General features: G+C 38.5%; 1 protein-coding gene across 4 annotated transcripts in view; it reads left to right on the forward strand.

Moving 5' to 3' along the window:
* Window positions 1-1599: 1599 nt before the first annotated feature.
* Window positions 1600-21858, forward strand: part of TNFRSF19 (TNF receptor superfamily member 19) — a 56959-nt gene continuing 36700 nt past the window's right edge. The window contains exons 1-4 of one of the 4 annotated variants that reach the window (XM_066175877.1): window positions 1600-1804; window positions 1963-2049; window positions 13262-13349; window positions 13913-14023. In XM_066175877.1, the coding sequence (XP_066031974.1) occupies window positions 13284-13349; window positions 13913-14023 (177 nt within the window). In that variant the 5' untranslated portion in view covers window positions 1600-1804; window positions 1963-2049; window positions 13262-13283. Of the gene's footprint in view, window positions 1805-1962; window positions 2050-6799; window positions 6835-7302; window positions 7376-9944; window positions 10030-13261; window positions 13350-13912; window positions 14024-21858 lie in introns of those variants that run through there. The other 3 variants (XM_066175878.1, XM_066175880.1, XM_066175879.1) reach the window with 3 other exon arrangements.

Raw genomic sequence — 21858 nt, forward strand, 5'->3', positions numbered from 1 at the left:
CTCTTCTCCATCTCAGTTACCAGGAGATCCCTCAAAGGCCTGCCTGGATAGGTGACCCAAACCAATATTTAAACTCCGTCCAGCTAGTAACAAAATTACATTCTTCAGCACCCTGTGTAAGGTTCTCGAGTCTTTCTGGAAATGTTCCTTGCCATCTCCGGGAAGCGGGGTGCTCCTTGGAGGCCCGGCGCTGCCCACAGTGCGCCATCCCACCAGCAGAAGGCTCCCTATCCCACCGAGTGCCGCGGGAGCATCGTTCCCGAGCGGCCGGGCTCCGCAATGCGAGGAGCGGGGTGCGAGCGCCGGGAGGGGGGAGGCTGCAGCTCACTCACACGCCAGGAGCAGAACGAGGGATCCCCACCAGACACTCCATCGTGCCGCGCTCGGCTCTCCAGTACCCATTATCAGCTAATTGTTTGCTTCTGTGTTAGGGCTTAAGGCAACTGTGTCTGGTATATTGCCTCTTTTTACTTTTGCCTTTTAAACGAATTCTCGGCTACTCGGTGTGCAAATATTTGCATGCGTCTACCAGTTGACAGGCTCTTATCACTTTCATCTGCACGTGTGGTATGCCCAAAGTGTGGGGTATGCGTGCATGGGAACTTCAGTGACATCTTCAATATGCCCGATTATCCCAAAATCCATCCTGCTTGATATTTGTATGTTTTATTAACAGTTGAAGTACAGAGGGCTGAATTAATCTCCGTGCCAAAAGCTAACTTAGCCTCAGATCACGGAATATGAAATTCAGTAGTACATTTCTTCTGCCTCTCCTCTGCACTGTAAGAAAGTCACAGCAGCCTTGAGGCTTCCCCTGCTCGCCAGGGCTACACAGGACCCTCCAGGAATCCTCGGGACTATGACCTGCGGCAGCACAGAGAATCCTTGTCCATGTATTTTCATGCCCCCCAAAGCCTCCCTCTGTGGAAGATCAGTGGTGACCACTTCAAATCTACTCTAGCTAAAAAAAAAAAGCCTTTACACTGAAAAACGCTTCTGTGAGCTACTTATGGCAGCTTTACAGCTCATTTACGTAAAGGAATCATGAGCCACAGATGAATCAGGCTCAAATAAAATGATTTGCAAAAGGCCACACAGTAAGCAGCAGGAAGGACGTGAGCCAGGGACTAAGAGCATGCCCTATTGTGCTTGGTTTTGCCAGTGCAAAAATCCGATGCCAGCGTGCAAAATACACCATTTTCTCTGCTCCAAATCTCGACAAAGAGACGAACAAAAGTAGTTTTTTCTCGTGTCTTACAGCTGTCTAGCTGACTTTCAGAACTTTATGGAAAATTGAACTTCCTTTTGCAGACAAAATTATAAAGCATCTTTAAAAGAAAACTTTATACCTACACTATTCTCCCATCTCGGGAGGAAACTTAAATGTGTGAAGACTTTGAAGTGAGCCCTGGGTTTGTTACAATGGACTAACCTGATTAGAAATCATGCAAACTCTTGCTGCTCTTTAGCTGCATTCCCCCACAGGCTGTATTACAGCTCTCTAACCAGTCCCACAGCATTGAATGATGTCATGGGATCTGCAGCTCAGCGAGATGAAAGGGATAAAGCGGAACCCGCTGGCACTGGGGAAAGCTTCCAACACACAATCCACAACACAGCTTGGGAACTCAAAAGCTACAGATCCAGCCACTCAACCCCAAGCGTTTCAGAATCGTGTGCATTCTCCCAGCGCAAGCAAGGAAAGGGGGAAAAGAGCTAGTGCAGAGCACTGGGAGGCAGAATTTGAGTGCGACTACCTGCTGGAAAAGGAGCTCTTTTTCCTCGCCAAAGCACTGCCTTTGATGTACGGCAACTGATCACTGATCAGATTACAGGCATTTGGTCTCAGTGCTCGTCTGCCTTTGATCTGCATGGTTAATTTTATTTTCCCGGATTTGAAGTTTCGTCTGGGCTTGTGCTGACATACTTTTTTTTTTTTTTTTTTTTTTTTTTTTTTTTAAGGAGGTAAAAGCATTTAATACAGAAGCTCCGGCAGTGTGAAATTAAACTGCAGAAATTCTGGCACTGGAAAACTTCATCAGATAACAGGTACTGAATTTTGGGGTTTTTTTTTTTCAGTTTTGCGTTGCAAGATTTAAAGAAATTATGAAGTTCACATAACCAATAATACTAGACATCATTGTGTGTACAAAGTTCAAAAGATTGTTTGTAATTTATGCAGCATTTTGTTCTTGGAGAGAATTATATTGAGAACAGACTATCTAGAATAATAGGTAGAAAACTGAAGAAAACCCAGTATTTTTCAATGCTTTGGGGGTACATAAGGTTTTGGGTTGCACTGCTCATTCATACAGTCTATAGTTCTGTAAATTTATGTTTGAATACATGTATTGTATGACTCAGGGGAGTACTTGTTTTCTAAGGAATAACCAACCATACCTCCTACACACTGTAATACTTTGTTTGCTCTCAGTGCATTTATTAACTGTGTCTTCTTCAAATAACACTTTTAAGCCTAATAGTTCCATACCTGAGATGAAGAAAAGTCTCCACTTCCACAAGTTATTAGAACTAAATTTATAAACACCACATCCTTATACACAAAAGGAAATGGTTTTATTTTAAGATTGAAGATATTAAAGTTCAGCTGTACCATATGAAATCTCGAAAATAAAAGTAATCTTTTAACCTGATGATTGAAGTTTCTTCTAAGGCATTTTAATAAAGACATTAAAGAAATCTTAGGTTTGTCTAGAGCCAACAGCAAGTTTTGCTGAACTTCGTAGAAGTTTTGCTGCATTTTAGTGATGCAATTTCCATTCACAGTGTTTTGTATTCTGTTCCTCAAACTCATATTTATGAAAAGCATTGTGTTGAAGAAATTTTAAGATATCTACTCCAGAAATTCACTGTAAGGAAACAGTCTTTTGAAGGTTTAGGATTATTCACAGTTTTACAGTTTTAAAGGGCCAGATCTTTGTGTGAGTTTGGGCCAAATCCAAGAGTGTTCTGTGCCTGCATCTGGAATCAGACTGTTAAAATAAGACTCGAACTCCTTCTGTAGTATTTAAATTTAATTTAGATTTTCAGAAGAACTTAGAACCCATAATTGGGACCAGACTTGCAAACATTCCAGACACTAAGGTCTTTGAAGATCTAGTCTTAATGGTGGCTAGTAATACTGACTTATATATTCCTAAGTCTAAATTTAAGTTTATATAAACCTTAAATACATTTATTAACAGTTTGCAACTAAAAGTCAGCATAAATTATAACTGTTAAGCATCACTTGAAAACTATTCTTTGAGAGGTCTACCAGTCCACAGGACCTTCAAGATGTTCATATTTCAGTATGCACCATAGTGCAATATGGAAACCCAAATTTTAAGAGTCTGCTTGCTTCTGAGTAAGATCAAGTTATCAACGCTTCCAGATAAATGTAGTTAGCTTTAATTAGTCAGTCTGCAAAATTTGTTTCTTCTAATTAAAACTATATTTGTATGTATAAAACTTCAATTTACTGAATATCAAGAGATAATATACCAGACATAGATTGACTAGGCCTGTCTTGGTATAATTTAATTTTCTATGCCACCAATTAATTCATATTCTCACTTAACAAGTCAATTATATTACAAGGAAAGTAATTAGCACTGTATGAATAATATGTGTATAGCTGTCAAGGAAGAATTTCATTTAAGGCATAGCCGAAGCAAATTTTAGTATTTCTCCCTAAGTAACAATGATGTACTAAAACATCCTGAAAAGGTGTCTTTATTTATTATTTCTATGCTTCACTGATGAGCTTCTCTTCCTTTTCAGTCCTCTCTTGCTTGTTGCTTGTTTTCCAATATATAAACTTATTTTCTGAGGAAAATTGTTTCTAAACCTTACCTCTTCTTGGTGTAAAGTAGAAAGAGAAGCAAGTTTTTTAAAATAACACAAGGAGTCTTTTTCTTCAGAAGTCAAAATAGCTATGCAAGTCTCACACAATTAAACTATCACTACAAGGATCTGACCTATCACACAAATGGGTGAAGTTCCACACAGAAGGAACACTGGTTAATCAGATAGATTACACTGTTGAGTGGGATTTGCATAGATAATTATTTGCAACATTTGGGCCCTGAAAATGCATGTAAGAAACAAAGTTTTTTTCATTTTGTAAAAGGTCCCCAGGATTTTAGGTGATCTCCTCAGACATTCAAACAAAGATGGGCGTCAACCCAATTAAACTGAAAAATATCTTTGCTTGTCTGTATGTAAGTGAGGCTGAAATGAAAGCACACTTGAACACATTCAAGCATGGTGGGAAGAGGGTTTTCAGCATTTTTGTTGTTTTAAATAGCAGTTCTCTGACAGTTTAGCCTGTCATTGATCTGACTTTTGAAGATTAAATAGTAATAATTCTTGGCACTAGTAACTTTGCTTTTACTAAGAGCTGTATAAACATTAATTAATCCTCAGGCTTAAGCCATCAGAAACAAAAGGTTCACAATGCTTTTTCAAGCAAATCTGACTAGGAAACTCACAAGTATATGATTTATTTATTAAAATAGCTTGAGAAAATTCTGATTATAAATAGAGCCATTTCCAAACAGTGTGCCTTAGATAACATCATAAACATATCTTAAGGTTTGTAATAGTTCAGATTATCAAAAGACATTGCACAGTTATACTGACATCAGTTTCCAACAGCTGTCATAACAAGAGTAGATCTATCTCTCAGTTGACTGGGGGAACTGTGTTAGCATTTGAGATATGGAGATAACAACTTCCTATTGCTGTACAATTTCTGCCTCCACATCAGATATGTCATGCAACTTAGCCTTATCAAAGGGGTCAGCTGAATCTGCTTTCCAAATATTTCTTTGTTGCTTTCTCTGTTGTAGTGAGAATCTCTGTACTAGTTCTAACAATTCACTTCTTCAATTTCCTGAGAAGCATCATCGTTTAAAACAAAGTAAACACTGCAATTTTCAACATCTTTCAATGATGAATGGAACTAATTCATCCATTTTACATTCAGAGGAAAAGTTTTACATGCTACAACAAGGACTTAAACGTTTAAGTTTCAGTGTTAAAGATAACATGTTGCTCTGAGCTCATTAGCATAGTAACCCACTGTCTGATCAAAGTCTTAATGTTTCTTTATATGGTAATCCTGAGTGTTTAGTCAACACTTCAAGAACTCTGGGATGTTTTAATACCTTTGTCTAACTATACTACTTTAAAACAAGTATCTGAAACATACATGATGATTCTACTAAGAAAAACTCACACAATAGTTTCACTGGTGGCTCCAGAAAACAGATAACATACAAAAGATTGCCTGTAAGTAGTGAGGCTGTGTACAATGCTCAGTGCTGTGCAGCAGCTGCTATTCACAACAGATGCGCTGCTGTGGCGCCGCAGTATGCCATTCCTCACTGAAATTCCAGCCTCTTGCAGAGCTCTTCCTGGCAAGGGTCCTGAAGCAAAGCTCTTCTTTGAAGGCCCTTTAGAAGATAATTACATGAAAACCCCTGTACATTCTGAGTTGTTATGGTTTTATAATTGAAAACAACTAGTTTTGTAGCAAACATTTCTCTCTTTGCATAAAACTTGCTGGATTTCAATAAGCACTCTTTGTTATTAGAGAAGTCCATGTGGCTGGTGATCTTCAAAATTTTGTTTGTGAGAAGCTCTAAAAATTCTGTTTGTTTGAAAATGCTTTACCTCCCATTTCAAGCATTTGTTCATTTTTTCAGAGCCTAACCCAGTTCCTTGTGTTTCCATACAGTTGTCTAGACTGTAAGTGAATCATTAACCTTTTCATTAGAAGTTAAACTTATGACCTGAAATCCCTGCAGCAGCAGTTCTTTTACCAAGGTCTCCAAGACTGGTTTCACCAATGTTGGAGCATCACTAACTTCAGAAAAGCTCTTAATTTGTGTCACAGTATGTAGCAGTAACACCCAACCTCACAACTGTAGAAAATTTCCTGTTCGTGAAGGGCTGGATTTCTCCATTTCTCCATTTCTCCATGGATACTGGCGTTTGGTACCAACACTGTGCTTACAGCTGGGTAACTTATTACCTGCAGAATGGATAAAATATTTCAGGCTCTGAACTAGCAGGAAAAAAAAGGTTACTCAAGTACTTTGGAAAGGAGAGCTTCAGAAAGGAGAATTTGCAGTGTGTTGTCAGAAAGCCTCCATCATGTTTTTTGGGCAGGAGAGGTGGAAAGGGCTTTGCTGAGTTACAAGGACTCGTTCTACACTCACCTGAACAGTGGCCAAGGGCCAGTCCCTTTAGAACAGTCCAGCAACCGTAAGCCTGAGCTCCCTCTGAGGGGGATCAGCAATGCCAAGGCTTCAGTCCCAAAGCCGGGCAATGTCTGGAGGCAGGGGTGGGCACAGGAGTGCCCTGTTATCCTGTCCTTCTGGTGGGCTGAAAGGGACACCAGCTCCTCACTTGTGATTCACCTTGGCTTTGCACCACTGGTATGAGGCACAAACCCCCACTCCCGCCCACCTGGTGTGGACACATGTCACCATCCATCCATCCATCCATCCATCCATCCATCCATCCATCCATCCATCCATCCATCCATCCATCCATCCATCCATCCATCCATCCATCCATCCATCCATCCATCCATCCATCCATCCATCCATCCATCCATCCATCCATCCATCCCTCCATCCCTCCATCCCTCCATCCATCCCTCCATCCCATTGGCTGCCCGCGCTCAGCTGACGGGGCTGGCCCGGGGCGGCGCGGCGTTGCCGGGGTGACGGGGCGGGCGCCGAGGGGAGGCGGTGGCGGCGGGGGCGGTGCGGGGCCAGCGCTCCTGGGCCGGCCGGGGCGGCCGCAGCCGCGGCGTGGCAGGTGGGTGCGTGCGACAGCCGGGCGGGCCGAGCCCCCGCCGCGGAGTGGGGCGGTCCCGGGGGAAGCAGCGGCTCCGGGCACCGCTGCCCCGAGGCCACCCCGCCTGGCACCGACCCGCGCTGCCGGTCCCGGGGTCCGCGGTGGGCGGCGAGGGAGGGAGGGAGGGAGGTGATGGTGGCGAGCTCCGCGGAAGGCGCAGGCGGCGGCAGCAGGGGCGCGGGGAGGGCTCCGCCGGGCCCCTTCCTCCCCGCGGTGGCTCCGGTTCTGCCGCTCCGAGCCGCCCCCGCTGGGAGCGCAGGGCACGGCGTAGGCACGGAGCCGCGGCTGCTGCTGCTGCTGCTGCTGCTGGTGGGTTCTGCAGGTCTCGACAGCCCTGGAGTGGCTGCTCCGCGCCGCGGAGCGCGGCGAACAAAAAGCCCTTGAAAGCTGGGCTTTCGTGTTCGCAAGCGCTTCTCGTGTCTGCTGCGCAAATAAGCTGCTGTTTGCTTCAAACAATTTTAGAGCTGGAGTTGAAGGAATAGGAGCTTCTAACTTTTTGCTGGTAAGAGGTTTAAAAGCCCCAATTACAGTTCGGTTTGTTAAAAAGGTTTTGATTGTTTGTCTTCCTTTCCTGATGGCTGTCCCCATTAAATCTGACCTTGGACCCAAAGCTTTACCTGATGTTCGTGAAAAGTCTAAATACTTATTTACCACCTTTGTATTTACAGCTACTTTAGATGGATGCTTTTATCAAGTTTATAAAGTGGTCCAGTAGCATTTAATATAAGTGGCAAATCGATTCAATCTGTAGGCAGGTTTCTTAACTACTGCATAATCTCTTTCAAGCACACCTTCACCATCAGGTGTAAAGCAAGTTACTTAGGCACATTAACCGGGAGCTTGTTACCATGAGAGAAAAGGGTTGGGTTTTTTGGGTGGGTTTTTTTGTTGTTGTTTTTGGTTGGTTGGTTGGTTTTTCTGTTTTCTTTTAGACCTAGAAGTAAGCTTCTTTATTAGTTTATTAGTGAGATGCTTAAAATGTCAGTTAAGGAGGTAATAAGTCACTTTCTCTCACTTTCAACAACTTGCAATCCTAATAAAAGAGAATGGTGTGAGTGAAAGTAACTCATGTCTGTGGTTTTTAAGACATTGCATGCCATCCAAAAACTGCTCAAGGTTGGCTGGATAAATGTAGCATATTGGCATTGCACCGTTGCAAGGTGTATTAACTGTATTAACCAGCCTAATGCTTTATAATTCATGATCCCTAAAAATTACTTTGAAAAATAACTATTAGTATACTTTGGTGTAAACGAAGTCTGGATATAATACTGGCATTCTCAAATGTATTACTTATTCACATATCTGAGTACAAAAGTAGAAGTGTAGCTTGGCACTGAGGTTTCATCTAGCAAAACAGTGTCTCCTGGAAATTGAGATGGGTGAGATGTATTAAACAGAAGGAGCAACCTTTTTTTTTTTTTTTAACCACAATTTTGATGTTGTATGAGTAGGCTCATCAACTTTGGTGAGAGTGGGAGTTCCTGTGTGAATCACAGGCTCTGATCCTGTAAAAATCAGCTTTGTTTATGTGTAGGAAAAACATTGCCGCGTTGCACCTTTGTTACAATATTTCACTCTAATGTGTAATTAACGATAGGCTGGATATGCTGAAGAACACAAATGATAAACTGCTTTATCACCATTATTCCTGTAAAGACAAGTACTTCAATTAATGTGACTTGAAGTGTGTGGTACTCAGAAAGCCAGGAAATATTTACGCTCTGTGTCTTGTGGCCCTGTCGTCTTTTCATCTCCTTCGGCCCCTAAAATACATCAAAGTGTTTTTGATCCCCAGCAAGGTTCTAACTTTTATCTGCTACCGTTGTCTTTGCAAAATTAGAAATAAATCCATAGCTGCCTAATGTCATACAATTCCATGTATGGCAGGTTCGTAAAATACAAATCTTTTCAACGTGACATTAAATGTGATGAATGTGCCCTAGCTGACAATATGGAGTTTTTTTCCCCACATTTCTCAGAAAAGCTGGAGCAAATGTGGTCAGACAAGACCTCATTTAATTCACAAAGGGGAAGACCACGAGGGTTGTGGGCAGGGTGTAAAGGGAAGGTGTTCTAGACCTGGGAGACAGAAGTAACAATGTGCAGCACTGTAGTGGAAGTTCTTGTCTCTAACTTGCTCCCTTTCTTTGTCTTTGTCATTGCAGCAGCATAAGTACTTTCCCTTCTCTTGTTTCTTGCCCCTGGGGCACTGACTCTGCTAAAGCCATCTGCCACTCCTTGTTTTATTGCGCAGATGACAGCTGCGGGTGGGAAGTAGGTGGTTAGAAAGGAGCTGAGACCCTGTTTGTTGGATACCAGAGACCTCTGTTGACAACAAGATAAGATGGTTATATTTTCATCCCTCTTTGTTACCCAGAATTTCTCAGCGTACTCTGCCAGTGTTACAGAGCATGTGAAAAGTGGTTGTCAAGTATAAATATCAAATCAAATATGGGAAATTTTTAAGACCTGGTTGTGAATTAACTGGGAATTCACAACTTCGGGTTAAGTGAATGTGAAGTTGGGACTCTTCACCGTTGCTAAAGTTTCCCTTAGAAGATGGGTGATGTTGGCTTCAAAGTTTTGATGCATCCTTGTCTGAGAAACCTGCTAGTCAGCCATAATTTAGTCGTTCTGGTTTGATTCTTGAGGTGGTGTGTCTTTCATAGTGGAACTTTAAGTTTTTTGGAGAGAAAAATATTTTTCTGACATGACTTTGAAATAAAATGATGACTACTATTCAAGCAAGCTGGTAAATGTAAGAGTAAATTTTAGAGGGCAATGGATTCTAGAACCCTAAAAGGCAGGAAGTTCTTACTTCCACAGTACATTTATTACATGTTTCTAATTTATTGTTTGATATTGCCCTCTTTATGCATATGCATAGTAGGCCCCAAATGACCTTAAAATTATGCAACCACATTTCCTAAAGCATGTTCTCTATTCTGAGTTCAGTACATTACCAGTAATGATCGCTTTTCCCTGAGTATTTTAGGCAAGCATATTACTGTTAACCTAATAAGATGTATTTGGAATGATTTAGTAACCTCAAAAAACTCTATCCACAGGTTTCTTTCTTCTAATAAAATTGATTATAACTGAACTTGGCGTTTTAAGTATCAGTAACTGGACAAGAGCAAATAGTCTTTAAAGGTATGGAACCTCTGTTTGCTCACACATGTTTTAGAGGCAAAAAACTTCTAATAAGTTCTTACTTGAAAACATGAGGTGAATGGCTGGTGTCCAACAGACATTGGTATAATGCCACTTGATATCATGAGAGAAGAAATTTGCTCAATGGCAACCTATTATTAAGTGCTGCAGTCTCTGCTTTTTAAGCAGGACTTTTGATCAAACTGGAGATGGAAACAGGAAATGTGCAGCTGACACATTTATCTCGCCTTTGGGACTTGTGTCCCATACACTGAGTTATTAATGCGCCCTAACCATTAAGGTGCCTTTCAATTATTTTTATCAAAATATTGTCATGAAAGAAACATCTTATTTCATTTGGCCTCTTAAAAATGGTTATTTCTTGTACACTGGCTCATTTCTTTCTCACATGTTAGTCAGGATATAGTCTTTGGTGTTTTGGTAGGAGTGGTGACAGTGGGCACAATGATGGCATGATAGAGTACCACAGGCATCCCTACATGTCTGCTGAAGCTATGTAAACGTGTTTTGGTGCTACTGAAGTGCTCTGAAGTTTAAGGTCCATAGACCTGCAAGCTTCTTTTGGAATCTTTGTTGATTATAGAAGACGTATTGTACAGAAGATACCTCATATCCTAGGCCTAAAACGGTAAGATTGCTTGAAACTTGTAATGATTGGTCAAAAAACTGAAGCTTAGTTAAGTGTTGGAGAAGTCCTTGATAGTTTGATGCCAGTTACAAAACGCTTGATTTTGAAAATTTACTCTGGGTTGTGGAACTCCTGGTGGTTGGACTTGCCGAGACTCTTATAAAGGTGGTAGATTTTCTTTTAAATAGAGAATATTTCACAGCTGCAATCAAATTTCACACCTAAGTGAACAAAATGTATTTTGGTACAGGATGGTATACCTTATGCTTTTTATGTTCTAAAAGTATTTGATGTACTTGCTTCTATAAGAAGATCATCTTATAACAGGGCAATTCTAAAACTGAAATACAAGATGTCAGTATGATCAGCAAGATTTTTAATGCTGCCTTTTGTTCCGTACTGGCATTTGATTTTTATCCCTATTATGACTCCAGAGTACTAAAAGACAAAAATACGTAATTAGCTTTGTTTCAGTATTGATTTTGATAAGTGGTATGTGTTATGTTATAGCTCTGTATTTTAGGTCATTAGACTTAGTACAGCTCAGCAGTATTTTTTGTACTGAAAATTGTATGTGAAACTTGACACAAAAATATACACTTATTACAGTCTTCAGTTTCTTTTTGATATGTTTCACATCTGTTTTCAGAAGCAAAAATAAATATTGAAGCTTAAAATAAAACTTAGTTTTAACCTTAGGAAGAATCCTGGTTTTGAAGTTTTGGTAGTATTCTATGGATGGTCAGAATTACATTAGAACTGTACTATGATTTAGCTATTTTTTAATTATTAAGGAATATATATGACTTGGAGTAATCACTTGACATTTAAATCTAAGAAATTCAATTATATTTACAACTTTGTTTCCCTTGCACACTTCTGTAAAATTTTAAGTCCTATAGCAATTAAGAAAGCTCATGAAGTATATATTTTTTCCACTAAACAATACTACATGAAATCAGAAATTAAAGGGGATTTTTCTCCCAAATCCCACTAATTTAAGCATGATTCTTTGAATCAATATTTAATCAGTTTATTTAATTTAACTCTTAGACTTCTAGCTTTACTGTCTTGAACTTCCCTGAAGTCAAGCTTGTTTTACAGGACTGCTTGTCTGTAATGCAGTGTAAAGTTCTTTATTGTATTACAATTCTTAGTTATTTTTAATTTCTTTATATATTACTCTTGAATTTCTGTAGCATTCCAAAGGGAATGAACAGCAAAACTGAACAGGATCAAAACTAAGACTTTGTTGATACTTATTTCAAGGTTACTGAGCTGTAAAGTCTCTCAATTTGTCTCTTATCTAATCTGATTTTACTTAAAAAATATTCAGTTACTTTTTGGCCAGAAGATATAATGTATGGTATGTGTATTTACCCATTTTGTATGTTTCAAAAAATAGATGAGTAACATCTCTTGAAATTTCCCTTAACAGTATTTTTACTGCCTCTGTCCACTGCTTGCTCTTTGCTATTACTAGAAATTGCTTTGTGTGTGCATACCCATTTTTTTCAGAATTAGAATTGTCAGCTTCTCGTTATTTCAGAATGTTTAGAAGTTTTTTACTCTCCTTTTCCATTTTTCTAGTTCTTCTACAGTACTTTTTACATGAAGTCGTGTTTTGGTCATCCAGAATTATTTCTGAAATTTTTTCCATTTAATGTTTCATGCCTGAATTTTTTTCCCCTCAGATTTAAAAAAGAAACCCATGTCAAATACTATATCTCTATGTACTTGTATTCCTTGAAAGTATATCTTCTTTTTTACCCATGTTGACATGCATTTAATCTGATAATTGTCATTGGCCCATAGACCATTACCATCACTAAGTGAGAAATAACCATAAAAGTGCCATCTTGGCTTTCCCGTGGACTGCTGTCTGACACATCTCTACCTGCTCTGTTCTTTTTAGGAGACTCTTGCTCTCTTTACACTTCAAAATACAGTTTATCTTAAAAAATATCAATAGTGACACTGAAGTATACTTTCTTCTTATTGTTTGGAAATCATTAACTAGGGTATTCATCCAGTAAAATGTGAAATTTTGTGTTAACTACAGTTTGTGTTCATTCTGGTTGTATATTTTTTGCAAGCATATTATGCTTGAAGTATTTCCATGTTGGAAAGCAGTTTCTATCTTAATGTTTTTCTCTGTTATTTTCCTTTTGTTTTGGGTTCCATCCTTTCATTTGTCAGTCTCTACTCGTAGATGATAAAAACACCATAACGTATTTGAAGAAATTTATTTTTGTTTGTTGATCACGTACTGAATGTTTAACAAGCAAGAAACTAACATATGTTAGGGATGTTGGATTAATAATTGTTGATGTTCTCAACTCCAGACTGATAGCTATCTCTTCTTCTGAGACTTAAAACTGTAGAAACTTTGTGTTTATTTTTTTTGTCTTCAAAAGCCATATGTTTGTTGTTTAGCAGCTTCCAGGAATCCATCTGAAAATGTTAATGGGATTTACAGATTGTATTTTGACATCATAGTGTCGTGAAGTACTATGGACATGTGACTTCTGCAATTTAAATGATGTAACTATAATGATTTTTTTTCTATTTATATTTTTCTAGGGAGAAAGGTTTATCTCAAGAAATGGATGCTAAAGGATTACAAGGAGATGATAAACTGAAGGTGCTTGTCATTTTACTAGCATGCTTGGTAAGTTTAAGATTAATGTTTTTCCCCCATGTTGAAAAAATTGTACTGAACACAGAATCTGTCTTTTGTTTTACACATTACTGCTAGCCCTAAAGGCCTTCAAATGCTGCACACAGACAGTTGCTTACACATTTTATTGATGTGAGCTTAAGCTTGGTTCACTGATTCATGTAATTTTTGGCCGCTTCTCACACACAATTACAAAATTTTATCTTGTGAGCCTCTTCATGGATGCAGGAGTGGACTAGGACAGAAAATAGAGGTGAATATAGTGCTGTGGAGGTGATACTGCTTCACTTCAGAGGTGGCCATCTCTTACTGCAGTGTGCTGTATACATTGTTTGGGTGTTTGGAGTATTCAGTTTATGGACAGAATGTAGCATAGCACACAATTACATTGCCTGCTCTGCTCTGGCTTGCTGTGGAACTAAGGGTAATTGATAATGCAGAAAGTTATTTTTAAAATCAAAACATGGCTTTATTTCTCAGATTTTATATATTTTTATGAATTTACTGTGGGTTTTTTGTTTTGTTTTGTTTTGTTGTTGGTTTGGGTTTTTCAGCTAAGTAAGGTAGTTTGTGAGACTGGAGACTGCAGAGAACAAGAATTTAGGGACCAGACTGGAAACTGTATCCTCTGCAAACAATGTGGGCCTGGAATGGAACTCTCAAAGGTAAGGAAATCATGTGTTCTTGAATTTACTTTATTTCTGATAAGTGCATTTATGTATGTGATCTAAAGTAACGGATATCTGTACTTACATGAAAATATTTACTGTTTTGGCATTTGAGCCTTTTGCAGTTTTTCAAGAACCATGTTATCTGTTTCATTTTATATAAAATGCTCAGTTCAGAAAATGATGATGCCACTAATAAATAGGCAGTACCATCTGGATGGGCTCTCAAATTATTGTTTTAAAGGTGAGTTAGTGCTACAAAGAAGGGAAGAAACTACAAAGCGGGGGGAAAAAAAAAACCTACAGGGAGTTAAGACTAAGTAACCTTACTCTGTAGAAGAGAATGTGAAAAATTAGTGATTGGTGCAGACTGCTGATGTGGAGGGGCTTAATTTTTAAAGTGCTGACATTCACAATCAGTTCTGGATTTTTGGTGACAAAGTTTAAATATTTTACATATGACTTTTTGTCTTAACAGAATGGCTTATTATAAAAAGGTCGTAAGTACATAAATACAGAACAAGATTCAAATGAGAGCTTATATATTTGCTTAGAACAGGAGGGAGACAGGCAATTGCTCTGTTTTCACTAGGTCTGTGGTTGGAGCACTTTAGGAAGCCAGATTCAAGTCAGGCTTAATTTCTTTGTTTTACAAGTCATTAAAAATGCTACAAACCTAATTCTTATCTTTATGCCATGTAAAGTAATTGAAAAAGTTGAGGCCAGAAAAATACATGATAATATTTAGAAAGTACATATGAAGTTCTTACTAATATGGAGAAGGAAATATTGTTGTGAATCTTATGTAATTGTATTTTGCTTTTATAACAATTGTCTCTCTTCCAAAAGAAAATCCCCATAAAAGTTTTTGAATTACTTGGTTTTTAGGATAGTAGAAATTAATAAATGGAGATGAATGCTGGCTGGAATTCAGTAGAACTAGAAAGTTCACTTGACCAAATTTTCAACAAAATTCTGAGTCTGAATGCAAGTCACAAGGGGGATCTTAGTTGTCTTCAGTGCAGAGAAAGTAGGTGCTGTGTATGAGCAGGGATAGAGAACAATGAAGGAAGATATAACTGAAAGAAGAAGGAGGCAGGGATTTGTTGGGATTCACTAACTCAGTTACTGCAGGTGAAAGAGACAGCAAAATCAGTTACGTGTCTTGGGAGACTGGATGTCTTTGAGGCAGCAAGTGTGTCCTGCCAGAGATGTGAGGATGGCAAGGCAAAAAAGACTGCAGGGTGGTGTCAGGAAGTGTGAGTAGACCTATCAAGACTCACGCCTGTATAAAACCCTCTCTTCAGTGCCTAGCTGTAAACCCACATCCTGCCCATTGCTGGAGTGTGAAGCTGTGACCCTGACATAACTGTGCAGTCAGGTCCATACCTGAGAGGTGGGGCCATAAAGAGCACACCCTTTGCATGCAGAAGGGCAAACTCTGTCTTGTAGTTCTACTGATAGTGTAAGAAGGATGGTGAAGGTGGAATTTAGGGTGTTTAGAGGAATTTGAAATGTTTCTTTTGAAAATTTTTAACATGAACCGTTTCTAAGTTTGGTGTGTATATATGTTCAAGCTGCAGGGGGAAAAAGAAGCTTTCAGTTTATGGCTCTGTAGTTCCTACTATGTTCAGCTCTGAAAAAAACCCACAAGTTAAGTGTTGTGGCTTGTGTGTGATTTGAAGGGATTTACTGAAATTGAGTGACACACTTTCTCTATCTCTTGACCCCCTGTGGTGAGTGTTCAGTGCGTTAACAGAAATATTTAGTTTCACACTTCAGTGGGAATCCCTTTGTATGTTGGGCAGTATTAGTGAAGCTTTAGTCATACCAGCAATGCTGTTAAGGCAGACATTTGGGCATGACTTACGACATGGATGTGGTTTAGTTTGGATTTTTTCAGATTGGCCTTAAATTTGAGAACTCAAAGGTTCTAGGGGGTGTTTTAATTTATAAAGGCACTTGTAAATATGGCACTTTATAACAGTGGGCCAGTACTATGTGCATTTGTATGGTCAGATAATATACTTACTTAGTTGGCAAATAAAACCTAGAAGCATAAAAACTAAGGCCCTTGGTAATTACACTCAATTTGATAAAGAAACACTAAACTAAACCAGCAAGGTTGTAGTTTGCAATAGTACACTATTCAAGTTATGGTTTTGCTTCACTTATTTTTGTTTACAGTCTGATAGTCCTGATTCTTAAGACCAGTTGGGTGTTTTTGAAAATATGAATGCTTGATTAATTTTGACTTCTCACAGATAGTATTAAACTTTCAAAAATATTTTTTTTCTATACTAGAAATGAAATAACAGATTTTGCTCAAACCTAAATGAGTGGAATTGTAATTTCCTTCATAAACAGAGGAGCAATTTTCTGTGAATCATAGTGAAGGATGTGATGCTGTGGCTGTGACTGAAATGTGGTTGAAAGTAGTCATGTAGAACTACAGCTTGAAGCAACAAATATGTTAAGTCAAAGGTCAGAATGCAAAGGGAAGAGGCGTTTAATGATACACTTGAAGTAATTTGCAGCCCAGTAGAAGTTTTGTTTGCTTGGTTTTTTTACATATGAGAAGGCAATGATATAATAATGTTATTGTTTAAAAACAGCTTCTTAACACTAAATAATGTGTCAGTTTTCCTATTAAATATTTAGTGGTCGTGTATACAACTAGATATACTGCTGGATATGTGAGCATGTTTGTGGGTCTAAGTGTATAGTAAAACAGAATGTTAGTGGTGGGGTTTTTGGTTTAGTTCCCCCTTAGTGTTTAAAGCAACTGACAGACAGGTTTCTTTTTTATGTTTGTAACAAAACACATCAGCCTATATTGTTGAATGCAAAAGCTCAGCTTTTCTATCTTGTTTTTGAGAAATTACTTTATCTCAGTTACAATTTATATATGTAGTTTTCTTTCTTGTCATGACTGACTTTACAGAAATACAGGGCAAAAACCCAGCTGTACAGAGCGCGCGTGTGTGTGTACACTTATTTTTATAACTATTATTTACAGCTTCAGTAAGATACATATGTCTTTGTTGTTATACTATATGAGTATTTTACCTTTCTAAATTAGGGAAATGCTGTTGCCCTTTCTCAGTTTGTACATGAGATACTAACATAAATCAACTTGCCTATGGTAATGCAAGATTTTTTTTTTTGGTAGAAAAGAGTAGACAGAGGCCATAGAGTGAAACAGAGGCTTTCTCTTCACAAGGCACCACAAGACAAAGGGTGATGGGCACAAATTGTACCAGGAGAATTTCTTTTTTTCAGTGAGAACATTCGTTCACTGAAACAATCTCCCTGAAGTCCCCATCACTGGGAGCTTATAGGATGCAATGGGAGAGGGTGCTAGCTCAGGTCCCTGGCCCATGAAAGTTCGAATCAGAGGCTCTTTCAAGATTCCTTCTAACCTGGCTGTTCTGTGATTCGATGGTGAGTCTTAATTTTGGTTGCAAACCGGTGCTCAGTCTATTGGATTGACCTTCCTGCATAGGTAAGCAACTTCAGACACCCTTGATAGCATGAAACAAAACATACCCAGAAAAAAACCCCAGCCTTATTTCAAGTAACTAATTCTGAATCTAAACCATTCTTTTCAGCTTTTGCTGTTGCAGCTTAATGGGGCTCTCTTTTTCCAAAATGTTTTTAAAGTAACTTTTTCTTCCTTAAAGTAAGAAAGAAGTATTACCACCCTCAGCTTTTCCTTTCTGATTGTCTATATGCTGTTCTAGCAACAATGCTGCAATGTTACATTAGCTTAGAACTAAAAGCCATTGATCACTTATGTTAATTGTATATTTAATAAGTGTTTTTAACATATTGCCATCAGAAGAAAGGTAGCTTTGTTATTGTATCAATAGAATTGATGGGGAGGAGGCTGAAAGCTGCTTCCCATGTTTTTTTGCTTCCATTTGTTAATTTAAAAAAAAATCTCTGTATAGCCTTCTCATAAACATGTGTCTTTGGTAGTGTTTGTGAAGCCTTTGAATCACTGAATTAGCTTAGTTTTCAGTGTGTGCAGCCTTTGTTTCAGGTTGTTTATTTTGTTTGGGGGTTTTTGTTAGTTTTTTTGTTTTTCTTCTCTTTTTGTTAAGCAGTGCTTTCTTCTGGGGTGGGAGACTGAAATGGTTGTGTTGATTCAGAAGGAAGTGTTTGCTTCATGTGGCTCAGCATTACTGCATTTCTCATTCATTTAGTAGATAGCAAAACATTGTGTAGTTAAGCACAAATCATTTAATATCTTTCATTCTCTAAGTGGCTTCAGTTTGCCGGTGCCTGAATGGTCATTGGTTTGGCTTGATAGTAACAGCCTTTCATCCTATCTTGTATATGTTTCTGAAATAAATCAAACCTTATATATTATTGAAATTTATACAAATCACAATTAATGCAGAAAAAAAAATGGCATCGTTTGCGTTTCAGCCTTTTTCTTAAAAATGTTCCAGTATGGAAATGAAAGTCCTTCCAACCCTTTCACCATCATTTTTTAAAAGTTATCAGCTGAGCCAGTACACTGAGGGCAGTACGTGACAAGGAAAGAACAGAAACCAAGAGGTGGAAGGGAGAGTGCCTGAAGCCAGCACTGCCATCAAGCAAGCCGTGATAAATACTATCACTGAGAGGCAGCTGCTGTACCGAGAGCTGGTGGGACAGAGGCAGCTTGATGGTTGCTAAGGTGGGGCTGTGTATCACAGCTTGTTTCCTTGTACCAGGCATATGATGAAGAAAGAGGAGACCTGCGTGTTGTCTCAGGAAAAGGAATTGTAAATTAAACAGGCAGGTATTGTTTGAAGCTACTCCGGATGCGACAGTCCTCACACAGATCATCAGAGTGCTGCGGCTTACAGGTTGTCACAGCGAAGCCACTGGGAGCAGCTGCTGCCGTGTTTAGCAGTCACTCTTCGCTTTTCAAAGCAAGAGAGCTGCTTGTGAGGAAGTCTGCCAGATCTCAGCTCAGGAGAGGCCAACATGTGGTTCTGGAAACTGAAGCAGCTGCATGTAGGCATGTCAAATCATCTTCGCTGAGAATGAAACTTTTCTGACCCTAAGTTGTGCACTTTGACCCAGCAGCTAAGTCTGATGTTTGCAACATGCTGTTGCAGCCTGTCCTGCTCAGAGACCTCTGCTGATAGATCCAGTTCATTATTGGATTCTAGATGAGGCTGACCCAGAGCCTGAGGTACTTTAGGAAGATAAAACTGTGTGCTATTTAACAAGGCCACGTACTCAAAGGTATTAGGAAAAAGTTCATTTCCCCGCACCAGTGTAGTGCTGCAACCTGTTACATGACCTGACACCAATTAAAAGTGTCTTAATGCCTGGAAGACTTTTTCCTGAGAATACCCAAGTATTCTTGTAATCATCATGGCATAAATGGAACTGCTCTGGCTGTGTTGTCTTGGGACTTACATAGGTTGTGGATAATCAGTGGAACTAGAAACAATCCTCAAATGTACTTGCAGATTATGATCTTAATGATGCCTGAAAGCATTTTTTAAATGAAAATTGAGGTTATTTTAATTGAAATAATGTTTAAAACCTAATTTACTGTTCATTTACCGTCTGTGTTAGATTCATCTTTTAGGGAAAAACCATACCACTTAACTCCAGTACCCTTTATAGTCTGCTCGACTATGGTTGTTCTGTCTGGATCAGTGTTTGGGTAGTACATAGTGAAAGAAAATTTTAACAGTGGCCTGGTAGTTCTTGAAAAGGTGTCTGCATCATTCTGTGCTTTTAGTATTTTTAGCTAGAAACAGAATTATGAGTTTGGTTAACTAGTTTGCTACAGATTCCTAGGCAGCCTTGACCAGTCACCCCACTGGATACCTCAGTGAAACACTTCTGAACAGTTGTTCTGGAGATACATAAGTTAAAGGTAAAGAAATGGCACATCACTGTGATAGTGAAAGCTGTATAGATATTAAGAAAATTGAGGTGCATTTTAATTTTGAAGATTTTTTGTAATTAGCTTGAATTCAGTTTTCTAGAGAAGTGTTCCGGGTTTATGGCTTCTACTATGTATCTTTTGAGAGAGAAAATTTTCCTTAATTGAAAAGGGAAAGTGGAAAGGGAGGGGTGTGCTAAGTGTTCTTTGCAGAAAGCTGCTCAAGAGCAAAAATAAAGACAGCATGTATTTGTGCTCTTTTTTTTTTTTCCTGGCACAAAAATAAAAAATGTTTTTTTGAAATCTAGCTAATTGATGTTACAAATTTTATTTCTCTTTTCTGCAGTCCTAAGATCAAATGCCACAGGAGATGAGCTCTCTTTTAAAGTTAAGAGTGGGAGGATGGAAAGGGTGAGGGGGAGTTGGGAACTCTTCAGATCTCATCAGCTATATAACTTGACAGCTTTGTAAATAGAACACTGAGAAAACTGGTGCACATCAGTTTTGCACATGTACTGATAAAAGATGAACAGTCAATTGTTTGTATCTTTTCTGGACTGCTAAATTATAAAGTCCAAGATTTCAAAGGGTTTGAATCCATCATCTAAATCGTATCCTTCAGTTTGGGGAATGTGGTTAATTATGGGTACAGATCTGTTTGAAGTTCTGCCTGGTTTACAAGCTTAAATATTTATTTGCACCTGCCAGGCAGTTAACTACCTCAAATATTATGTGAACATAAACAGCACATACATAAAGTTTTAGTTGTTATGAATTGGTATCTGCGGAATTCCTGGCAAAGACTTAGAAGCCATCTTTGAAAATATGGGAGACAGTAAATTCCTTGGGCAGAAGATTTCTTTATATTTCATCCACCATTTTTATAGCTTTAAAGTAAACCATTCCAAGATGCAAAGGATCGCTAGGATGTGTCCACACATCCAGCTATGTAGCAAAGCAGATCTGATCTAGAAACAATTTACTCAGCTTTGGTAGTTTGGGCCAGTGAATGAAAGCATTTAATTCTAACCTTTATTTCCTGCTTGTGTTTTGATCCAAAGCTTCAAAGGTAGTCTGGAAAGGAAAACTTATAATTAAGTTAATTCGAGCCTTGTATTTGAAAGTTTGATAGGACTTGGGAGGGACTGATTCCAAGTGATTTATTAAAAGATCTGAATATATATGGTTTAACTGAGTTGTATAATATATTCCATAACACTACTATTTGGATAAGCTAACTAGAAAGAGTAGATATTTAGAAAGAGTGTGTTAAAGATTTATGATATTCAGTGAAAAAGTTTATTTAGACTTAGGGAGAGCAAAACCTAACACAAGTTAGCCTGGTTCCAGTCTCTGGTGGTAATCATATAGCTTTGTATACAGTCTTACATAAATGAAATGGAGTGTAAAAATTAACGCAGAAAGATACAGCTGCAACTGACATGGCTTTGGCTTTGATTCCTAGTAGAAACTTGTCGATTTGACAGAAAATGTTATAAAATGTTCTAGGTCTGAAGTAAGTAAAAAAAGGAAAAGAAATATTTTTATATTTTTTAAAAACTTTTTGCCTCCCGGCAGTGGTCCCAGTATATCACAGGAGGACCGTGCTGTACAGTGCATGAAACTGTAGGATGTTTTTTGTTGTTGTTACTAACTGCAATGTTTTGTCTGCCTGCTTCTTGATCTGAGAAATACTCAGTAGTAATAAGCTACATTTCAGCTAAAAGGAAGCAAAGCAAAAACTAAAAATTATTATTCAAGTTCATAGATCTAGAGACAGAGGAAGAAGACTATTTTTAGTGTCTTTTTGTAGTTGCTTTCATAAATTGTTCATTTTCTGCATACTTGAGGGCTTGTTCTTCAGATGAGAGTAAATTTTATTCTTAACATAAAGGAAAACTAAAAATTCTTAGAATGTCCTGTAAAATGAGTC

The sequence above is a fragment of the Chamaea fasciata genome, unplaced genomic scaffold (assembly GCF_029207755.1).
Source record: "Chamaea fasciata isolate MVZ Bird 193981 ecotype frontalis unplaced genomic scaffold, bChaFas1.0.hap1 SCAF_2, whole genome shotgun sequence".
Lineage (NCBI taxonomy): Eukaryota > Metazoa > Chordata > Aves > Passeriformes > Sylviidae > Chamaea > Chamaea fasciata.